This window comes from Spermophilus citellus (assembly GCF_964194105.1).
Source record: "Spermophilus citellus genome assembly, chromosome: 10".
In the NCBI taxonomy this organism is placed as follows: domain Eukaryota; kingdom Metazoa; phylum Chordata; class Mammalia; order Rodentia; family Sciuridae; genus Spermophilus; species Spermophilus citellus.
The window spans coordinates 77,090,805-77,113,694 of record NC_138197.1 but is presented as its reverse complement, the minus strand read 5'-3'; the positions used below and the strand labels follow the sequence as shown (position 1 = coordinate 77,113,694).

Here is a 22,890-nt window from a genome sequence, read left to right as displayed (position 1 = left end):
GCGGGAGCTGAGCGGGGCGGGCGGCGGCGGCGGGGCCCGAGCCCGAGAAGATGGCGGTGCGGAAGAAGGACGGCGGCCCCAACGTGAAGTACTACGAGGCTGCGGACACGGTGACCCAGTTCGACAACGTGCGGCTCTGGCTCGGCAAGAACTACAAGAAGGTACGCGGGCAGGGCCGCGCGAGGGCCGGGGGCGGGACAAAGGGAGCGCGGCCCGCGGCTCCCCGGGGTCCTGCCCACCCTCCAGCCGCCCCGGCCCCTCCCAGCGGCCTCCCTGGCAGCCCCCAGCGTGTCCTCTGGCGCGCCCGCGCCCCTCCCCGCCCCCACCCCACCCCCGCCCCCACCGCTGTGCCCTCTGTCCCTGTTTTTCTCCACTGTCGGGTGCCTGCAGCCCACCCTCCCTTAAGCCATCGCCTTCACGGCTTTCCCGAGAGAGACTGCGGGCCGGGGGTGGACGAGGTGCCGAATGGGCGCCTTCCCCCTCCTCTCCAGTGTACCCGCCACTGCGCCCGCCAGGGCTCCCCACGGAGCCAGGTACCAGCGGGGCTAAGGCCTCCCTGGTGCTTTGTGTATGTTCTGAGAGAGATGATGAAAGCAGGAGGGTAAACAGCCACAGGCAGGGTCTCCACCCGGGTATCACCTGTCTCCACGGCTCATCACCCACCTCGCCTCCATCTAAAGGGCAACAAAACCTCCCAGGGGGAAGGGTACGGAGTTTCTGGGCAGTGGTCCCTACTAAGACCAGTCCTAGGCTTCACAAAGAAGTCACCGGCAGCCTAGATTTGCATTGCTTTGGGTTTAGGGTCCGGAGGCACAGATAAGCTTTATATCTCCAGTCCCTACCCCCCCCCCCACCCCATAACTGGGGATAATGAAGTAGTGAACAAAAAAAAAAAAAAAAAGGCTTAAGAAACCTTACCTGTCTTCTACCAGGCCTCTTCCTGATGCCTTCTTTGTGTCTAAGCCCGATTTTTTCTGTAGATGGCCTGCCTGTCTTCCTTCTCACTGTCCCCAGTTATGGGTTCTTTTTCCTAGCTTTTTTCAGCTCCCCAGTTCTTACTGCCCAGCTTTGCTGCCTGTCAGAAGTGTGATGGGTGATTTAGGAGAACTCCACAGTAATCCTGGTTATGAGCCTGCCCCTGATATCCCTCCAGGTTTCGCTGGAGTCAGAATCCTGACAAACAGCTGCCAGGCTGTGGCTTGTCTGTACCCCAATGTGAGGCTCTAGTTCCCAGACTTCTGAAACCTTTAACCTTTTGAAGGGAGATCAATCAGTCTAGGGCTTTAGACTCCGCCCTGGGGGGATTGAAAGCTTGTGACCTGGTTCATCTTTCATGCTTTTAGCTCTTTGTCATTTACCTTTCCCTTTACAGATCTTTTTACACCTCCCACTGAGAGGTGTCCTTTTCTCAGTGGAAACAAGGGTCAATAGGTAAAGAGAAAGTCTCCTGAGTTTTAAATTAGAACAGAAGGCTAGGATGCTAGGTAGTATGATAGGGAAGTTTTTAAGAAGGCCCAAGGTTGCTTGTCTTGGATATGGCTTCCTCAGGATAGACATCTCCTCATCAGGCTTGGGAGTAGGTGGTCCTTCCCAGCTAGGAGGGCCTAGGAAGACATTTATGCCCAGGTCTAGCAGAAGCAGAATGCACAAGCTCACTCAGCTTGACCTACCTTACTTCCTTGCTTCTTTTTCTTTAGACTACATGGTAAGGGTAATTGTTGCATTCTCAAAGTTCCCCTAAGAAATACACTGTTGTCCTCACTTAGAGCATCTAAGGGGTGTTGCTTCTCTGGCCTGAACTTAATAGTTTTAGAATTTTACAACCCTCTGTGCTGTTGGCTGGAGATCAGGTGCCAAGGTAACAGGATCCTGCAACTCCAATTTCAGGGTGTAGCTGAGGAAGAGTAGGACGCTTTCCTTACTGTCAGCATCCAATCCTGGCAGCCTGGGCTGGTAGCAGCAGAATCCAGTTTTCTGGTTAAAGGTTTCTAGGGTCTCCTTTCTACCATATTCTTTGGAAGAGAAAGACACCATTTTCTATGTCCCAGAGTCTTCCAGAGCCCCTGGGGAAGAAATATGGGAGATGATAAACCATTATCTGGGTCTATTTTTCTTTCCTTTCTCTGCCTTTTCCCAGTATATACAAGCTGAACCACCTACTAACAAGTCCCTGTCTAGTCTGGTCGTACAGTTGCTACAATTTCAGGAAGAAGTTTTTGGCAAACATGTCAGCAATGCACCGCTCACTAAACTGCCGGTGAGTGCAAAAACAAGGAGATCAGCCCTCCAAATTGGAGAAGGAATTGTATTTGTAAAAATATTTGAAATTTTCATTATTTTTTTTTTTGAGAGAGAGAGAGAGAATCTTAAGATTTATTTTTTAGTTATTGGCGGACACAACATCTTTGTTTGTATGTGGTGCTGAGGATCGAACCTGGGCCGCACGCATGCCAGGCAAGCGTGCTACCACTTGAGCCACATCCCCAGGCCAATTTTCATTATTTTTAAAATTTGGGTTGTTACCTATTACAGTCTCTATCCTTGGTCAGGGTATAGTGGTTTTGCCTTGTCCCCAGTTTACCATTCCCTTAGTAATAGTTGTGTAACAAGTTACCTTGCATCTCTTGATATAGTTAAAAGGGTTTAAGATTGAAATTTGCACAGGTTTGTGTTCAAATCTTGGCTTTGCCATTTGATGGCTCAGTGATCTTGAGCAACCTTTGTGTGTCTTGGTTCCTTCATCTCTAGATGGAATTAATATACATACTTATAGGATTTCTGCAATAGTAAATGAGGTAACCCAGTAAAGTGGTTGGCACAAGGTGGTGCTTTGTATACATTGGTTTCTTTCTCTTCTAGGCCATATAACCCTTTATATTGTCTCAGGGGTTAAAGAATTACAGCTTTAAGAGGGAGATCAGTTCAACATGAATTTTTAAAAATATTTTTTAGTTGTTGATGGTGTCCACATGGTGACACCATACCTTTATTTTATTTTTTATGGGGTACTGACATAAAAATAATTGAACCCAGTACCTCACATGTACTAGGCAGGTGCTCCACCATTGAGCCACAACCTCAGCCCTCAACATGGGATTTTGAGAAAGGATTTTTAAGTGATAAAGAGAATTTACAATTTAACTCTCATATACTTCTTCCCTGTCTGGATTTTATAGATCAAATGTTTCCTAGATTTCAAAGCAGGAGGCTCCTTATGCCACATACTTGCAGCTGCTTACAAATTCAAGAGTGACCAGGGATGGTGAGATGCCTTATCTCTATGCTTCTTATATTTAGATTAAAGAGAAACTCCTATTTTGATTCCCTGGGGTCTTTCTGGGGTGGGGGAACACAGGTAGAAATGCTATGTGTCTCTTATTTTGTTAGATCAGTCAGAAAAATAGTTGGGAGCCAGAGCAAAAAGATTCCAAGAGTGAATGTGGGTGTGTCTATGTGTGTATCTCAGCATGTATGTTATAGAGAAAGAGAGATTCTTAGGTTGGTATCTCAAGCTTTTCTTCACTCTTTTAGACTAAGTATAGAAGGATTTATGGAGTTGAGATAAGGAATCCCAGATCTCGGGTTCTTTTGGCAACAGCTGTGACCAAGAGTACCTCCTAATTTCCCATGTTAAGGAGTTACATACCCTCACCTTATCCCCAGACATGAGCTATATCACTCACTAGATTATTGTCTCTTCACAAGGCGGCGTTACGATTTCCAGAATCCATCACGCATGGACCGCAATGTAGAAATGTTCATGACCATTGAGAAGTCTTTGGTACAGGTAATACTCACGAACCTTCCCCATGCATCATCTTCCCTCAGTGAGAATCCAAAGGACTCCTTCCGCATAACCTCATCTCATCTATTTCTTCATCCCACAGAATAATTGCCTGTCTCGACCTAACATTTTTCTGTGCCCAGAAATTGAGCCTAAATTGCTGGGGAAATTAAAGGACATTATCAAGAGACACCAGGTGAGTGGCAGGTCAGGAGAGGTTTCAGAAATTCCATGACTCTTTTCCTACTATTTTCCATATCAAGAAGCAGCTCCGAAAAAGACAGTAGAATTACTTGGACATAACTTTTCTATGTTCTTATATGATACACCACCAGTGTAACTCTGCATCATGTACAACCACAAAAATGGAAAGTTATATTCCATCTACAATATGTCAAAATACATTCTACTGTCATATATAACTAAAAAGAACAAATAAAAATAAAGAAAGAAATTGTAGGAAGTAATGTTAATTAAAAATACTTTTTAATTGTCAAAAAAAAGCAACACGGGCTGGGGATGTGGCTCAAGTGGTAGCGCGCTCGCCTGGCATGCGTGCGGCCCAGGTTCGATCCTCAGCACCACATACAAACAAAGATGTTGTGTCCGCCGAGAACTAAAAAATAAATATTAAAAATTCTCTCTCTCTCTCTCCTCTCTCTCTCTCTCTCCTCTCTCACTCTCTCTTTAAAAAAAAAAAAAAAAAAAAAAAAGCAACACTTAAATACCACTTTCTACTACATAGGTGGATTTCTCTACTTGGCAAAGACTAGAGTTAAAGCATTGAGCTTGGGCTGGGGATGTAATTCAGTGTTAGAGTTCTTGCCTAGCATTCATGAGGCCCTGGGTTCAATTCCTAGTACTAGAAGAAAAAAAAAAAAAAGTATTGAGCCTTTTATTCCTGTTTCTCCCATTTCCCAATGCTGACACTTTTGATCACTGTTCCTAGAGACTGAATTGGCCTGGGGGAAGAAGTATCCACTTCCACTAGAGATTGCTTGATTTCATATAAATGAAATCTCTGTTCTTTAGAACTAAATAATAACAAGCAGATGCCATTAATATGAACATTTAGTCAACTTAAAAATTTCCCAGGTGTGGATTATCTATTCAGAAGATTATCTATAGCAATACTTTTTTGTATTGGTATTTTTTTTTTTTAAAGAGAGAGTGAGAGAGGGGAGAGAGAGAGAGAGAGAGAATTTTTTTAATATTTATTTTTTAGTTCTCGGCGGACACAACATCTTTGTTGGTATGTGGTGCTGAGGATCGAACCCGGGCCGCACGCATGCCAGGCGAGGGCGCTACCGCTTGAGCCACATCCCCAGCCCTGTATTGGTATTTTTTAAAAAATTTTTTTGTAGTTGTTGATTTACAGAATGCCTTTATTTTATTTGTTTATTTTTATGTGGTGTTGAGGAGTGAATCCAGTGCCTCACACATGCTAGGCAAGCTCTCTGCCACAGAGCTACAGCCCCAACCCTGTACTGGTATTTTTTGTAGCAATATTTTTTAAATTTTTCTCCTTTAACATAATCCCAGCTGTTTTCCTCTGCCCCTCAACTGGTGTGTGCTAGGAACTAACTTTAATACCACTCTAAGCAGAGTATTAAGCAGACACATCTATAGTTACATCTTAAATTGGTTTATTTACACTAAAGATTAATTCAAATAGGACTGTATTGATCTGCTTCTCCTTGTGCCATTCAGGGAACAGTCACTGAGGATAAGAACAATGCCTCCCATGTTGTGTATCCTGTCCCAGGGAACCTAGAAGAAGGTAAGACCTGGGTTTTACTGGCCTCTGCAGTGGACAGCTTGTACTAGGAGGTGAAGAATCACCATGTAGTACCTAGGCTTCTCTCTCTTTTCAACCCTGAATCTTCCTATCTTAAGTTCCTATTACCAAGTCCCCTGCTGCAACTGGAGAGTGCTCAGTTAGACTTTTTCCAGAGTTACTTTTTGTGTTCCCCTTTAACTTACTTGTCTCCCTTTTCTCTCTCTATCCCCAGAGGAATGGGTACGACCAGTCATGAAGAGGGATAAGCAGGTTCTTCTGCACTGGGGCTACTATCCTGACAGGTGAGGATGGGTTCCTGGGGCAGGTTTAAGTACAAGAGCCAGAGCCAGAACCAGAAGTCCTAGAACATATTGAAGAGCGAAAAAAGCACTCTTTGGAGGTTATTTTTAGGTAACTTAATTTGTTCTCCAACCTAATATGTGAGTCCTCTGTCTTGTGGGAGATTTAGATTTATTGGACAAGGCTTAGGCTAAAAGGATTTGAGCTTTATGTGTGAAATGATTATCTGTGTGTGTGTATTTTGGATGGTTTTCTTTACTTGAGTTCTGGAAACAGCTAAGCAAATTCCATACCACTGAACTATACCCCCAGTTCCCCAGTATAATTTCTGATAAGTGTTAAAACAATCTGACAATAGGAAAATGTTTTAACAAATTTGTATATCTACTCAGTGGGCTATTATATGGCCTTTAAGGTGACATAAAATAATATGGATAATTTATAGATGAATATAATGGCAAAAAGTAGCATGTAAGTCAGGCACAATGGTGTGGACTTATAGTCCCAGCTACTCTGGAGGCTAAGGCAAGGGAATTATTTGAGCCCATGAGTTCATAAAGCCCCACAGTGAGACCCCATCTTATAATAAATAAATAAATAAAATCTAGGGGCTGATTTTATATAGCTCATGAGGTCTGAATTCTATCCCCAGGATTACAAAGGAACTGCAACAAAATAATATCTACTATGATACAATTGTGTAAAACCAAATTGGTACAGAAAAGTGTTTCCAGGAAAAATATATATACTGAATGTCAAGAGTAGTTATATTAGGTTGATTCTTTTTGTTTGTTTTTGTTTTTCTCTGGTACCTGGAATTGAACTCTGGGACACTTAACCACTGAGAAACATCTCCAACCCTTTTTTAGAAAAAGAATTTTTATTTTATTTATTTATTTTTTCTTTTAGTTTTCGGTGGACATAACATCTTTGTTTGTATGTGGTGCTGAGGATTGAACCCCGGGCCGCATGCATGCCAGGCAAGCGTGCTACCGCTTGAGCCACATCCCCAGCCCACCCTTTTTATTCTTTATTTTGAAACAGGGTCTTACTGAGTTGCTTAGGGTCTTGCTGAGTTGCTGATACTGGCCTCAAATTTGCAGTCCTACTGCCTCAGCCTTCCAAGTTGCTGGGATTATAGGCATGCACACCATACCCAGATCATTCAATTTTTTAAGTCTGCTTTTAGTTGATAAATCACAATTGTACATGTCCATGGTGTACAGAGTTTTTTTGTTGTAATTGTTGTTTTGCAGTACTGGCCTGACACATGATAGCAATTTGCCATTGATTTACACCACAGCCCTTTAAAAAAAAATATTTTTTGAGTCAGGCCCAGTGGTATAAACCTATAATCCCAGGTGCTTGGGAGGTTGCGGTGGGAGGGTTACAAGTTCAAGGCCAGGCTGGGTAATTTACTGAGTCCCTGACTCAAAAAATAAAAAGGGCTGGGGATGCCAGGCATGGTGGGCACACACCTGTAATCTTAGCAGCTCGGGAGGCTGAGACAGGAGGATCAGGAATTCAAAACCAGCCTCAACAACTTAGTGAGACACTTAGCAACTCAGCGAGACCCTGTCTCTAAATAAAATATAAAAAAGGGCTGCGGGGTATAGGTCAGTGGTAAAGAGCCTCTTGTAAAGATAGAATGAAATAACATAGAATACAATAAAATTTTATTTTATTTTATTTTGAGACATTCATCCAGACTGGCCTCAAACTTGTAATCTTCCTGCCTCAGCCTCCTAAGTAGCTGGGATTATAGGTATGCACCACCCCACCTGGCCACAATGTGTTATTTTGACATATATATACAGTGTACACAGATCAAATTAGGGTCATTAGCATATCCATCATCTCAAACATCGTTGTCTATTTTTTAAATGTTTTACAGTATGCTTCTATTACTTTATAGTGAAAAGAATCCCAACATTAATTGTGAAATAATTATATAAAAAAAAAGCCAATAACCCAATACTTTTTATAAATGAAAAATGTAAAAATCTGCACTTTTCTATTTTACAACTCCATTTCATTGATTGTACTTCACACTCAAATTTTCCCGGCAGTTATGACACATGGATCCCAGCCAGTGAAATTGAAGCATCTGTGGAAGATGCCCCAACTCCCGAGAAACCTAGGAAGGTGAGTTTTTCTTATACCCCCTACCCCAGGAAAAATGCTAGGACCAGACCACTCTGGAGGTAAAGTGGGGGCTCTGTGCTCTTAAGGGTCCCTAGATAGAGCTGTGACTTCTAGGCTGTCTCCAACAGAGTCTGCTTTTGTACTTTAGGTTCATGCTAAATGGATCCTAGACACAGACACCTTCAATGAATGGATGAATGAGGAAGATTATGAAGTAAATGATGACAAAAACCCTGTCTCTCGCCGGAAGAAAATTTCAGCTAAGACATTGACAGATGAGGTGAAAATTCTATTCTTTCCAGGAGCCCTTAGCCTAAGTCTCAAAACAAATCTTCACTGAGGATTATAGACTGACATTTGTCTCAATTCTTTGTCCTTCAGGTGAATAGCCCAGATTCAGATCGAAGGGACAAGAAAGGAGGAAACTATAAGAAGAGAAAGCGCTCCCCCTCTCCTTCACCAACCCCAGAAGCTAAGAAGAAAAATGCTAAGAAAGGGTATGCCGACCCCTAACCTGCCGCCACTTTCACTGTTCTTTCCACACCATGTCAAAGGAAAAATGGATAAATCCCTTTCTATAATCACTGGGCCCTGACCTGTGTATGCCATAATACTGCAGCTGTACTGAGAGAAATAGATGAGATCTTTAGGGGCCCAGTTGTTAGTTCTAGTCCCAGCCACCAGTAAGTTTAAAAGAGGTCTTAATCACCAAATAAAAAGGCTTTGCCATCTCCCATCACTCTGCAGTTACTGATTTCTGTTTGTGCTCAACTCTACCCTTGGGATTCTCTCTAGTTTCCCTTCACTTGAGCCCCAATTTTCAGGGGCACTTTGTGCAAGGATGACCAGGTATTCTCTTTCATTCTCAGTCCCTCAACACCTTACACTAAGTCAAAGCGTGGCCACAGAGAGGAAGAGCAAGAAGACCTGACAAAGGACATGGATGAGCCCTCTCCAGTCCCCAATGTAGAAGAAGTGACCCTGCCCAAAACAGGTACAGGCGAAGCCAAGTTCCTGGGACCCATACCTACTCCCTATCCTACCACTCCAGTGCCAAACTCCTGAGCGGGCTGATTTCCCAGGTTTAGTTCCAAGTCTACAAGTTGCTTTCCCTTCAGTCTAGCTGGTTATTGAAATTGTTATCATTACCATGGAAAATCCTCTCACTTCACATTCATATCTGGTTGTGGACTTGTTTTGTGCCTAGTAATAGCTGTCTCCAAATACACACACACATACACACACACACACACAAACTCTCTTTTTTCTCTCTTTTTTGGTGCAGTCATGAGGATCAAATCCAGGGCCTCACATGTGCTAGGCATATACTGTAGTGCTGAGCTACATCAGTAGCCCTTACATGTACTATTAAGTCACTACTTTGGAACCATTATAAAACACATGCAAATATTATCTTGAAAAATGGAAAAGTGGGGACTAGGGTTGTAGCTCAGTGGTGGAGCGCTTGCCTCACACGAGTTAGGCACTGGGTTCAATCCTTGGCACCACATAAAAAAATAAAATAAGGTAAAGAAAAGAAAGGTATTGTGTCTATCTACAACTAAAATAATTTTTTTAAAAAATGGAAAAATGTAAAGGATAATAAAAACAAAGTAAAGACAAGTTCTAATAGTTTCTTCTATAGGTGATCCTAAAGTGGATCATCTTTTGTGTCCTACTGGAGAACCCAACTTTGGAGACCATTGCTCTATAATACTGGTTTATAATCTGTATTCCATAGACTAGCCCCAAGTATTCCAGAAATATATCTGAGGGATAGAGTTTGGAAAGTTGCTGAGAGAGAAGTATTCCCCACTTCTTCCATCCTCAGATCAACTCACCTCTGTACCTATGTTTTGTCCCAAGATTTTGTCTATAAATTTAGTTCATGAAACTCCTCTGCTTTCAGAAATGTTTGAGGTCTGGCTGGGGGTGTATCTCAGTGGTAGAGCATGTTCCTATCACGCATGAGGCTGGGTTCAATCCCCTGAACCAAAAAAAAATAGAGCAGGGATAGTCAAGATCACAGGATCACAATTAGTAGGCAGGGGATAAGGTTTAGTGGTAGTGTTTACCTAGCATGTGCAAGACCTTGAGTTCAGTTCCTAGCACCACAAAAAAAGAAATTTAAAAAAAAAGGTGAGAAAAAAAAGTTTTAAGATCTAACCACTTACTCCCCTACAAAGTGACTTTGTTCAGACTCTGTCTCAGTCCATTAAGAGTAAGTGAGTTTAGCTGGGCGCAGGGTGGTATGTGCCTATAATCCCACGGGCTCAGGAGGCTGAGGCAGGAGGATCACGAGTTCAAAGCCAGCCTCAGCAAAAGCAAGGTGGTAAGCAACTCAATGAAACCCTGTCTCCAAATAAAATACAAAATAGGGCTGAGGATGTGGCTTAGTGGTTAAGTGCCCCTGAGTTCAATCCCTGGTACCAAAGAAAAAAAACAAAAGTGAGCTTACCGATATATAAATGATGGAGATAAGGATCTATCAAAGACAAGAATGACTTTTACATATACATAGATAAAGAAGTTAATTGAATTTTTGGTTGAAGACATGAGTAAAGTAGCAAGTGAGTTTCAAGCTCTAGATTGATTATAACCAGAGGGAGTTAGTATATTTTGTGATCAAATGGAGAAAATTATTAAGAGAAAGTGATATCTCTAGAACTATTAACAGTGGAGGATAAGAGATTGGTTTGGGCAGTGTCTGATAAAATGACTTTTTCTTCTGGCAGTCAATACTAAGAAGGACTCGGAGTCAGCCCCAGTCAAAGGAGGCACCATGACTGACCTAGGTAAGATGGGAGCTGCAGCAAGACAGGCATGAGGCTCCAGTAGGGCTCAGCTGCCACCTTTCCCTAACCTGACAAGGCTTTCCAATAGGACCCTCCTGCCCCTTAGTAGGCTCCAGCCTTACATCTTGCTCTCTTTCTCTTTCAGATGAGCAGGAGGATGAAGGCATGGAGACCACGGGCAAGGTGGAGCCAGTTTAGAGAGGCCCTACCTCTCTATGTGATTCTGATTTGTGATTATAAGTTCCTTCTACCACCATAGACTAATCCTAGCTGTTGCTCAAAACTCTTACCCCTTCCATGTCCTGGGGCCCATTATGTTCAGCCTATCACCCATTCTTAGTGTCCGCATTCCTGGGCTGTGGGAACTGCAAAGGGTTGCTGGGGGGAAGTGGGAATGCTGTGTCCAGCAGCCTCCATACTCATAGGATGAGGATGAAAGCAGTACGGGGAACAAGGGGGAGCAGACCAAGAATCCAGACCTGCATGAGGACAATGTGACTGAGCAGACCCACCACATCATCATTCCTAGCTATGCTGCCTGGTTTGATTACAACAGGTATTATCATTAGGTTCTTATTTTCCTTCTTCCAGGGGTCAGTGGGTTGTTTTTTCCCCTTGCCTTATCCAAATAAATATTTTCTCCCATGAGATAGACCAGGGTGTGCTTCAGTTTTAGAAGAGCTCCTGGTTCCTTGAAAATTTTCAAGTTTCTCATTTCTTCCTAGTTTTGAACTGTTTGCCTCCCCACCTTATAGACTTTTCCTCCTTTTTGGACTTTTCTCCCTCCCCCGGCACCTTCTGAATCTATTTTGCCTTCTCTTGCAGTGTTCATGCTATTGAGCGGAGGGCTCTCCCTGAGTTCTTTAACGGCAAGAATAAGTCCAAGACTCCAGAGATGTAAGGAAATTTCAACTCATGATTTTTTTCTTCTTCCTATCCCCATTCATCCTTCCTTATCCAGACTGTTCAGTTAAGCAAACTTTTCTTGAACTTCATCTACCTCAGGCATTGTGCTAAGCTTATGAAAACATGATACCTGCTGTAGCCCAGCACTTAGATGCATGTTCTTTAGAAGGGTTTACCTAAGGATGATGGATATTAAAGTGTATTCTTCTGTGTAAAACAAATGCCTGTTCCAATTGTTCTAGTGCTTCAAATTCTGTACAGGGTACAGAGCTTTTAAATCCAAAAATTATGTATAACCATAGCATAGGCAATAGCTTTGACTAAAGGGTAAATGTTTATTATCAGGCTGTCTCTGAGAATAGTTTTTTTGTTTTTTTTTTTTTTTTTTTTTTTTTTTAGTTGTAGATGGACACAATATCTTTATTTATTTTTGTGTGGTTCTGAGGAATCGAACCCAGTGCCTCATGCATGCAAGGCAGGCCCTCCACCACTGAGCTGTAGCCCCAGCCCATATGAGAGTATATTTTGCTAGAAAAAACAAGAGAAGGAACCAAGGGAAGACCAATCTGTGAATTAAGAGATGAAGAGTGCTCTCTGAGAGAGAAATATGTAAAGTTACAGGCTTGGGGCTCAGGAGGATTTATCTCCTTTAAGGTTTGGCTATGTCAAACTGGCTTTAGATGAGATTTGGCTATCTTCTGCGGTTGTGGATACTTCAGAATAGATATATGATGAGGTGGATGAGAGCCAGGGGATCTACCACTGACCCACATCTCTAGCCCTTTTTATTTTTTTGAGAAAGTGTCTTGCTAAATTGCCCAGGCTATCTTTGAACCTGTAATCCTCCTACCTCAACCTCCCAAATTGCTGGGATTACAGGTATGCATTACTACACCTAACTTGGAGGCAGGGTCTGGCCTCCAACTTGTGGTCCTCCTGCCTCAGCCTCCTGAGTCACTGGGATCACAGGTGTGCACCACAAACAACCAGTTTTTTCCTTTTTGTAAGATATTGGGGATTGAACCCAGGGCCTTGTGCTTGCTATATAAGCACTCTACCACTGAGCTACATCCTCAGCCTTTTTTTTTTTTTTTTTTTTTTTTTGTACCATGAATTGAACCCAGGGGTGTTTAACTGCTGAGCCATATCCCCAGCCCTTTTTATTTTGAGACAGGGTCTCTTTAAGTTGCCTGGGGCCTCACTAAATTGCTGAGGCTGACTTTGAACATGCCAGCCTCCTATCTCAGCCTCCCAAATTGCTGGGATTACAGGTGTGTGCCATCATGCCTGGCCATCCTCAGTCCCTCTTAAAGACTTTCTGTATTTTGAGATGAGTGTCACTAATTTTCCCAGGCTGATTTCTAACTTTTGATCCTTCTGCCTAAGCCTCCTGAGTTGCTGGATTATAGGCATACTACACTGCACCCAGCCATTAATTTAATCTTTTTTTTTTTTTTTCTTGGTCCCAGGATTGAACTTGGGGCACTTGGCCACTGAGTCACATCCCCAGCCCTAATTTGTATTTTATTTAGAAACAGGGTCTCACTGAGTTGCTAATTAGCGTCTTGGTGCAATTTCTGAGGCTGGCTTTGTACAATAAATCAAAATGCATTCTGCTGTCATGTATAACTAATTAGAACAAGTAAAAAAATAAATTTAAGAAAAAAAGGGCTAGGGATGTGGCTCAATGATTAAGAGCCCCTGGGTTCGATCCTTGTTAACCACATAAATAAATAAGGAAAAATGTAAAAAAAAAAGTTTGAATCCCTTGCATTTAACATATAGCAGGCACTCAGTATTTTTTTTATTTGTTCTTTTTAGTTATACTTAATGGTAGAATGTATTTTGTACATACATGAAATATAACTTCCCATTCTTGTGGTTGTACATGAGGTGGAGAGGCACTTTTTAAATACTGGCACTCCAGTATTTATTGACTCAAAAAATCTACTCTTTTCCATCATTCTCATGCAGAATGGGTCTTTAGTTTTGTTCTTGTTGCAGATTGAACCTCACACATGCTAGGCAAACATTCTACCACTGAACTACATCTTCAGCTGAGTCACTAGTTCTTATCATTTTTCCTACTCTTCAGCCCTCACTCAACATTTATTTTTCTTCTTGTTTTCTCTGTCTCTTGTAAGCTACCTGGCCTATCGAAACTTCATGATTGACACTTACCGACTGAACCCTCAGGAATATCTCACCTCTACTGCCTGCCGTCGGAACCTGGCAGGTGACGTCTGTGCCATCATGAGGTAGGTCTTGCAGCTGAGGCAAAGGGGTATGGGAGGATGTCTCCCTATGGATGTCTTGGCAGAACTAGAGATGCCTGCAAGAAACATAGGGGAACCGGCAGGAGAGTACCTCTAGAGAAAGACCAAGTACAGGATAGAGGAATAAGTGACTTGAGGGATTAGAAATGTAGAATAGAAGGAGAAAGAAGGAACGTGTCTGTAGCTGAAAGATAGTGGTTTGGGGTTTTTTTTGTTGTTTTTGTTTTTGTAGTTGTAAGTGGACAGAATGCTTTTATTTGGTTATTTTTATGTAGTGCTGAGGATCAAACACAGTGCCTTGCACATGTTAGGCAAGTGCTCCACCACTAAGCTACAGCCCCAACCCATGGTTCAGTTTTACTAGTTATTAGTTGGTAGTTGCTATGGAGGAGGGTCCAGGGTAGAGTGAGTGCTTAGGTGTCACTGGTAAATGATGGGAATAGAATGAACAAAGAACAGGGTAAGGGGGAGAGGCCTCCAGCCTCTTCCTCATGTACCTTTCTGACTATGCTGTGTAACACTGACTGCCTTTCTTCTCATAGGGTCCATGCTTTCCTAGAACAATGGGGTCTTATTAACTACCAGGTGGATGCTGAGAGTCGACCAACCCCAATGGGGCCTCCACCCACTTCTCACTTCCATGTCTTGGCTGACACGCCATCAGGGCTGGTACCTCTGCAGCCCAAAACCCCACAGGTAGGGTGAGGGACTGTGGGGACAGGATAGGGGTGGGTAAGATTGGGTCTCTTTGGACTTTTCTTTTTCTGGTGTATAGGGTAATGTCTCAGGAGTGCTTTGAGGCTTCTTCCTTTTCCATGGTATGCACAGGGCCACAGGAATCAGGCCCATGTGTTTAGCATCTTCTCTCAGCCTCAGTATTTAAGGCCATGAGGACTTGCTGAGGGAGAAGAGTCACTTCGTGTCCTCAGGAAGCAGACAGGCTAATGTAGGGGATGAAGCAGATAGAGAAAAATGTCTCAAAATTAGTATCTCAAAATTAACTTGTGTGAACTTTTAAAATTTTGTCATTTTCCACATTTTTTAATTTTTGCCTCATAATTATTACCACCTCCATTTTTTTTTTAACATTTCCATTTCACCGAATACAAAATTTAAGAGGAGAAAGGCTATGTGGCTTGCCCAAGGTCACAGAGTATCAAATCTAAGATTTGAACCTAATTGTCCAGCTCCTAAGAGAACCTATAAAGGTACATGTGAATTCAAGTGAATATCATGCCAACTACCTGTGTAATTAATCATGGAGGGAGCTTGGAACAGTGGCATGAATGCCCCCATGAATGCCCAGCATTTGGTTTTGAGGCCTCCAGGGCCTTGGCCTGGCCATTTCCTGCCCAGCCTCCATGACGCCAAGCTCTGTCCCCCAGGGCCGCCAGGTTGATGCTGATACCAAGGCTGGGCGGAAGGGCAAAGAGCTGGATGACCTGGTGCCAGAGACGGCTAAGGGCAAGCCAGAGCTGGTAGGTGGGGTGCAGACCCCGCTGGGCTTCTTATTTGCCCCTTTATTGGGGGGGCCCTGCCTGGGAAGAAGAGACATGAGAGCAGAGGAGCTACAGCAGTGAGGGAGGAAGTCCCACCCAGAGCATCCCTGGCTTTGGGAAGGAAGCTCCTTCTGTCTGTTTTCTCTTTCTGTCTGCCCCTGGCTCCCTGTGGTCACCTCCACTCACCTCTTTCTTTCCCCTCCACAAATAGCAGAGCTCTGCTTCCCAACAAATGCTCAACTTTCCTGACAAAGGCAAAGAGAAACCAACAGACATGCAGAACTTTGGACTGCGCACAGACATGTACACAAAGAAGAATGTTCCCTCCAAGGTATGAGTTGTGGCTGACCTGGGGTAGAGGACCTTTCCTCCCCACAGGTCCCAGGCTCCTCTCTCCTAACCCGTCCATGTTTCTCCTGTAGAGCAAAGCTGCAGCCAGTGCTACTCGAGAGTGGACAGAACAGGAAACCCTGCTACTCCTGGAGGTAATTGGGGCAAGAAAAGGAGAATTCTGCTGCAAAAGCAAAAGTGCCTGGGGTGCCAGTCATGCTTGTGAGTGAGGAGGGCTTATAGAATCTGCTGTGAGCAGAGAAAAATTGTGCACTGGTCCCCCCATCCCACTACCCATAGCATCTGTCCAGGAATGGCTCCAGACCAAGGATTGGAGCCATTTTACTAACTTTATATCCTTTCTTAGTGCTACTTGGAGATCCCCTTTGGACCCAGCAGAGTACTCAAAAAAAACAGAACTCAAGAGAGCTTTGAAGCCAGCTGCCCTTAGTAGAATGGGGGTTTTGACCTTCGAGAAAGTGGCTAAGTAAATGGAGTTGTGTCTCCACCACTACCACCAGGCCCTGGAAATGTACAAGGATGACTGGAACAAAGTATCCGAACATGTGGGAAGCCGTACGCAGGACGAATGTATCTTGCATTTTCTTCGCCTTCCCATTGAAGACCCCTACCTGGAAGACTCAGAGGCCTCCCTGGGCCCCCTGGCCTACCAGCCCATCCCCTTCAGTCAGTCGGGCAACCCTGTTATGAGCACGGTTGCCTTTCTGGCCTCTGTCGTCGATCCCCGAGTCGCTTCTGCAGCTGCAAAGTCAGCCCTAGGTATTTGGGGGTGGTGGTGACCCAGCCTTCTTAGTTTGCTTTGAAACCCTCAGAAGTTTGGCTGCCCTGCTGGCCTCAGCTTAGGAACCTGTCTAGGCTCTATTCTGGTCTTTGAAGAAAAGCTGGGCTTGTGAGGAAGCTTTCATAGGGATAGCTAGAACTGCCCACCTCGGCCATCTCAGCCTTATCTCCTCTGGGTCTTACAGAAGAGTTTTCCAAAATGAAGGAAGAGGTGCCCACAGCCTTGGTGGAGGCCCATGTTCGGAAAGTGGAAGAAGCAGCCAAAGTGACAGGCAAGGCTGACCCAGCTTTTGGTCTGGAAAGCAGTGGCATTGCAGGAACCACCTCCGATGAGCCTGAGCGCATTGGTAAGGCCTGGCAAGTTTCTAGGTTTCTCCCCTTTTCCCAAGAGTCAGAGTCACCTTGCATCCCTCTGTTGTCCCTGTTCCATGGTGGCATCAGGGCACAATTCCAGTGGGAGAATTGGTGGGGTTTTTATTTTCCCCAGGATTTCACGTTAGGGGCTTTGGCTACTACTGGTCCTCTCACTGAGATTTTGGCTGGTAAAGGGTTGTTGGAAAAGTGTCATTCGCATGCTTTGACACCTCCCCTTTCTTTACCTTTCCCCTTGGGCCTAGAGGAGAGCGGGACCGATGAGGCACGGGCAGAGGGCCAGGCCACAGATGAAAAGAAGGAGCCCAAGGTATAGAGGGATTGACCTCGAGCTGGGAGGGGGTGCCAGGCACAGCTTGGTGGTGATGGGGAAGCTGGTGGCAAGGGCAGTCTCCTAAAGCCAGATCACCCCTGAAGTAAAAGGAGTAAAGTCAGTCCCCAGTCTAGGCCCTTTGTATAAGAGCTAGTCTCCCCAGCTCCTAATGTCTTTCTTTTCTTCTACTGGGATGTCAGGAACCCCGAGAAGGAGGGGTTGTAGAGGAGGAAGCAAAGGAGAAAACAAGTGAAGCTCCCAAGAAGGATGAAGAGAAAGGAAAAGAAGGCGACAGTGAGAAGGAGTCAGAGAAGAGTGATGGGGACCCAATAGGTAAGCCTCCCTGAATGGTGGGTGTGGGTACAGAAAAAGATGTAAAGGTAGAGGGCTAACGCAGTTCTTGTCCTGGTCCAGTTGACTCTGAGAAGGAGAAGGAACCAAAGGAAGGACAGGAGGAAATATTAAAGGAAGTGGTGGAGTCGGAGGGGGAAAGGAAGACAAAGGTGGAACGGGATATTGGTGAGGGTAACCTCTCCACTGCTGCCGCTGCTGCTCTGGCTGCTGCTGCAGTGAAGGCCAAGGTGAGACCAGTTCCCAAAGATCCTGAGAAGAAGTGGCCCACTTCTCTAATCATTTCGCTTAGAGGAAGTCCTTCCTTGCTCATCCCTTAAACAATTTTATTTTCTGTTTTATTCTGAGAGTTAGTCATCTTTAAGCATTTTAAAGCTCTTAATATTGGGCCTGTTTCCAGCTCTGCATTTGACTTTGTCTTATCCTTATCACTCTATTTTTCTTCATGCTGTTTTTTTTTTTCCTAAGATTTATTTATTGTTGTTGTATTTGGACACGATACCTTCATTTTATTTATTTATTTTTATGTGGTGCTGAGAATTGAACCCAGGGCTGCACACATGTGAGGCAATCACTCCACCGCTGAGCCAAAACCCCAGCCCCTCTTCATGCTGTTTAAAAAAAAAAAAAAATCAAGCCTGGGTTGTGACCACAGAAATTAGGGTGGGATTGTTCGTTTGTTTGTTTTGGTACTGGAGATTAACCTAGGAATGCTTTGCCACTAAGCTACATACCCAATTCATTTTATTTTTTATTTTGAAATAGTGTCTCACTAAATTGCTAATGCTGGCCTTAAACTTGTGACCTTCCTGCCTCAGCCTCCTGAGTCACTCAGATTATAGGCATATGCCACTATGCCCAGCCAAGTTCATTCTTAAACCTACCAGCAACCACCCTACCCTGTCTCACCAGAAACGTCTGCAGCTAGGTTCTCCCCTTGACATATTATACCACCCCTCCTTGTCTAGCACTTGGCTGCTGTTGAGGAAAGAAAGATCAAATCTTTGGTGGCCCTGCTGGTGGAGACCCAGATGAAAAAACTGGAGATCAAACTCCGGCACTTTGAGGAGCTGGAGACAATAATGGACCGGGAGCGGGAAGCAGTGAGTAGCCTCCCCTAGGGGGTCATCAGGAGCTTGGAACCACATCTAGAGACTGAACTGGGTGTGAGAGAGAAAAAGGAGGAGAGAGGGAGAGGGAGAAACAGTAGGGTAGAAAGCCTGAGAATGACAAGGCTCTAAAGCAAAAGGGAGAGCAGCAGGTCAAGGCAGAGAGCCAGTCTCAGGCAATCAAGGAAAAGTGGCCTCATACATGAAGCTGTAGACTGAGGTCCTACAAAAGTCAGCTCCATGGAACAGAGATGCCAGTCAGGCTTTTTGGTTACTGCATCTCCAGGTCCTAGAACAGAGTTTGGTTTGCCCCATAGTAGACTCAATAAATCTTTGTCAAGTTATTGAATGGGTTGGAGAGATGATGAGAGGTTGGGGATTTCAGATTCAAAACATGAACTTGGAAAGGGAATGGGCTGGACAGGTTATTGAACCAATTTGTTTCTGAAAGGACTTTAAAAGAAATAGAAGATAGGGATCCTACCCTCAGAATTTTAGTTGGAGACATCAAATGTACGATAGAGAGACATCTGAAACAGTTAACAATGCTTAAAGTATCTGGCCAGTTCAAATTGAGAGGTTTCATATCCAGTATATAGGCCTGAGAAATCATAGAATAAAGTCAAAGCTCAGAGGCTAGTGAATTGAGCTCGGATGGCTTCTTAAAAATAGTAAGTTTCTAGCCAATTTTGGAGGAAGAAAAGAACTTCAGTTGAAAAGAACTGGAAACATTTTCCAAATCAAGGTAATAGTAAGTTAAAAGTTTGGGAGCTGAAATGAGCCAGGGCTACCACCAGAGTGTGGGCAGCAAGAAGTCAAAAAAGGTCATGGAATTTACAGGAGGTGAAATGGGGGGGGGGGGGGACAGAGGAAGCACAAGGGTTAGATTTGGGGAAGCACCAGCATGGAGATGGGGTCTTTGAGAAAGCAGAGAGTAAGACATTTGCCTAGGGGTCATATGAAAAGCCAATAACAACATTGAATTGCCACTGGCAGCTGGAGTATCAGAGGCAGCAGCTCCTGGCAGACCGACAAGCCTTCCACATGGAGCAGCTGAAGTATGCAGAGATGAGGGCACGGCAGCAGCACTTCCAGCAGATGCACCAACAGCAGCAGCAGCCACCACCAACCCTGCCTCCAGGATCCCAGCCCATACCCCCCTCAGGGGCTGCTGGGCCACCCACAGTTCATGGCCTAGCTGTGGCTCCAGCCTCTGTGGCCCCTGCTCCTGCTGGCAGTGGGGCCCCTCCTGGAAGCTTGGGCCCTTCTGAACAGATTGGGCAGGCAGGACCAACAGCAGGGCCACAGCAGCCACAACCAACTGGAGCCCCCCAGCCTGGGGCAGTCCCACCAGGGGTACCCCCCCCTGGACCCCATGGTAAGTGGTAGGTTTGGGAACTGGATCACCAGGAGCCAGGTAAACATCACAGTTGCCTGCAGAGGGAAGACATGATGGGCCTAGAGATAATGGATTAGCTTTTTCTTATAGATGGTCCTACTTCTATTATGTCCTTAAGCCAGCAGGCATTTCTCCCCAAACCCAGACTTTTGGAATTTTGTTCTAAGAGGTACCCTTTATTCTAGTGTCAGGAAAATGGAACGTGGCACCAATCAGTGGCTAGAGTGTCCTTGTTGTGAAAGTGAGTAGGTGAGTGAGATTTTACTCCTCTAACCTTCCTCTCTCTTCATTGCCAGGCCCCTCACCGTTCCCCAACCAACAAACTCCTCCCTCAATGATGCCAGGGGCAGTGCCAGGCAGCGGGCACCCAGGCGTGGCGGGTAATGCTCCTTTGGGTTTGCCTTTTGGCATGCCGCCTCCTCCTCCTCCTGCTCCATCCATCATCCCATTTGGTAGTCTAGCTGACTCCATCAGTATTAACCTTCCCCCTCCTCCTAACCTGCATGGGCATCATCACCATCTCCCGTTCGCCCCGGGCACACTCCCCCCACCTAACCTGCCTGTGTCCATGGCGAACCCTCTACATCCTAACCTGCCGGCGACCACCACCATGCCATCTTCCTTGCCTCTCGGGCCGGGGCTCGGATCCGCCGCAGCCCAGAGCCCTGCCATTGTGGCAGCTGTTCAGGGCAACCTCCTGCCCAGTGCCAGCCCACTGCCAGGTGAGAAGGGGCTAAGAGGGGAGAAGGGTGAGGGAGAGGGGTCCACATGGAGGGAGGGAGGGTTGGTGCGGAAGGGGTCAGGTACTAGAATTTCCACAATCTTTTTTTGAATACTCTGGTAAAATTAGAATGCAGGAGGAAGGGCCTTTCTGGCTGTCCTCTACCATTCCCCAACCTGGCAGCTGCCAACTCTGGGATGACGTTGGGGCCTTTCACTGGTGGGTCACGGAGGAGTCCTGTGGCAGAGAGCATCTCAGTCGTAAACTTGAAACACAGCTGTCTGTTTGCATGATGATTAGCATCCCTTTGTTTGTTCCCATCACATTCAATGCCCCATTTAGAGTTCCTTTGGGGCAAGAGATGACTTAGGGTATTATCAGTTTTTCCAATGGTGAGGTAGAATAGGGTTTTGGAAAAAGGAAGTTGTACACTGTGGGTACCTCTTTCATCTACCCACCCACTGCATGCCCTGCCTGGTTGGTTGTATGTGGAACCTGGGTCTATATCCCTCTCAGCTGCTTATTCCAACTGATTCCTCTTGCTTTTCTCCACAGACCCAGGCACTCCCCTGCCTCCAGACCCCACGGCCCCAAGTCCAGGGACAGTCACCCCTGTACCACCTCCACAGTGAGGATCCAGCCAGACATCTCTCCCCCTTGCCCCCCACGGAGATCACAGTTCCAGGAACAGCCCTTCCCCACTGGGACCCTTCCCCAGCTGGAGAGTTCATCACTACGTAAGGAAAGCTCCTCCTGCCCCTCCACAGCCCCTTCCATGCCCAGCAGAGGCATGTACTTTTATATTGGATTATTCAAGGACTTCTGTTTAAAAGATGTTTCTAATGTCTGGGAGAGAGGATGGGATGGGATTGCTGCCCTCAAAGGAAGGAAGGGCAGGGGAAGGGTGTTTATACAAGGTTCTACTTAACCACTTCTAAGGGTGCACCCCCTCAAAACTACTGCATTTTTTTACAGATAAAAAAAAAATTAAGCCCTTCAAAAGGAAGATTTTAAAAAGCCACATTGGAGCTCCCTTTAGCTCACTAAAAAACAACTTTTACACTTTTTTGAGGGGGGAGGGTAAGTTTTAAGAAAGGGAAATTATGGTTCTAAGGGGAGCTCTGGGGATGGAGTAAGGTTCCAAACCTTTCGCCCCAAGCCCTTTGGGAATAACTGAGTCAGCTCCCCTCACCCACTGCCTGATCATTCGTACCCATTCTCTCCTGCTTCCTCAAAGTGGCTGTTTAGGCCGCCCTAACTCAGCCACTGATCCCTTTCCCTCTGAATGTCAGTTTCGTGTTTGTTTTAAAAGTCACCTGCTTAGTTGATGTCAGCGTATGTGTATTTGGTGGGTAAATAATTTTGGGGGGGACTCCTGTGGTAGGTAAGAGAAGAAGAAAGGGCGCTAGGAGCTGTTCTTCCTCCCTTCTCCGAGTTGTATTCATAAGCTTCTACGAGGTATGGAAGGGGGAGCTGTAAGACAATGGGAACTTTTTAACCTGAAGATTTCGAAAAGCACTTAAGCACCTCCTTCTTAAGACTTGGCTGGGGCACTCCCAAACTCTGCCCGCTTCCACCAAGACTGGCAGACCTCACTAATAGGGTTTCTCCAGATGAGGACCCAGGTTTGGGAACATCACAGCTTGGCTTTGCTCCCTGGATTCCAGTGCCTCCCCATTCCAGGTGCCCCCCTCCTCCCCCTGCCCCTTGACATGGAGGCAAGTGGGATTCCAGGCTCTACACCAGTTCTTGGTTCCTCCTACCAGGCCCTTTGTTCCTCATGTCCCCATGTTTCTCTTCCTGTGCATCTTGGCACCTTTCTTCTGTTCAAAGTTTTCTGTAAATTTTCTCTTTTCTTCCCTTTCTTTTTTTTTTCTTTCTTTTTTCTTTTTTTTTTTATAAATTAATTTGCTTTCAGTTCCATCTTGTGGATGCCTCTGTGTTCTCTTACCTGTGACTGTTAGGCAGGGGGATCGGGCTGAGGGCAGCATTCCTAGAGTCCCTCACAG

General features: G+C 45.1%; 1 protein-coding gene across 6 annotated transcripts; it reads left to right on the top strand.

Annotated features, from left to right (window-relative positions):
• Positions 1-27: 27 nt before the first annotated feature.
• Positions 28-22,810, top strand: SMARCC2 (SWI/SNF related BAF chromatin remodeling complex subunit C2). Of its 6 annotated transcripts, none has more exons than XM_081309637.1 (29): positions 28-161; positions 2,138-2,257; positions 3,177-3,262; positions 3,706-3,787; positions 3,888-3,980; positions 5,495-5,564; positions 5,797-5,866; positions 7,934-8,009; positions 8,158-8,289; positions 8,391-8,506; positions 8,879-9,003; positions 10,745-10,804; positions 10,950-10,987; positions 11,230-11,360; positions 11,630-11,701; positions 13,855-13,968; positions 14,529-14,682; positions 15,372-15,464; positions 15,700-15,816; positions 15,908-15,970; positions 16,337-16,595; positions 16,802-16,963; positions 17,234-17,298; positions 17,502-17,634; positions 17,716-17,882; positions 18,621-18,755; positions 19,758-20,139; positions 20,457-20,882; positions 21,437-22,810. In XM_081309637.1, the coding sequence occupies exons 1-29, from the start codon at positions 51-53 to the stop codon at positions 21,511-21,513; spliced, it is 3,729 nt and encodes a 1,242-aa protein (XP_081165763.1). In that variant the 5' UTR covers positions 28-50; the 3' UTR covers positions 21,514-22,810. The 6 variants fall into 6 exon arrangements, with proteins under 6 accessions (XP_081165763.1, XP_081165762.1, XP_081165766.1 ...); XM_081309636.1 differs by having other exon boundaries at positions 15,697-15,816; positions 21,437-22,809; XM_081309640.1 differs by having other exon boundaries at positions 15,697-15,816; positions 20,457-20,540; positions 21,437-22,804.
• The last annotated feature ends 80 nt before the right edge of the window (positions 22,811-22,890 follow it).

Excerpts from the sequence above, each read along its gene's own strand:
- SMARCC2 (XM_081309636.1), top strand. The coding sequence starts at position 51 with ATGGCGGTGCGGAAGAAGGACGGCGGCCCCAACGTGAAGTACTACGAG. Across the intron at positions 10,988-11,229 it reads GCATGGAGACCACGGGCAAG|GATGAGGATGAAAGCAGTAC; the intron begins GTGGAGCCAGTT and ends CCATACTCATAG. Across the intron at positions 16,596-16,801 it reads AGCTGCAAAGTCAGCCCTAG|AAGAGTTTTCCAAAATGAAG; the intron begins GTATTTGGGGGT and ends TGGGTCTTACAG.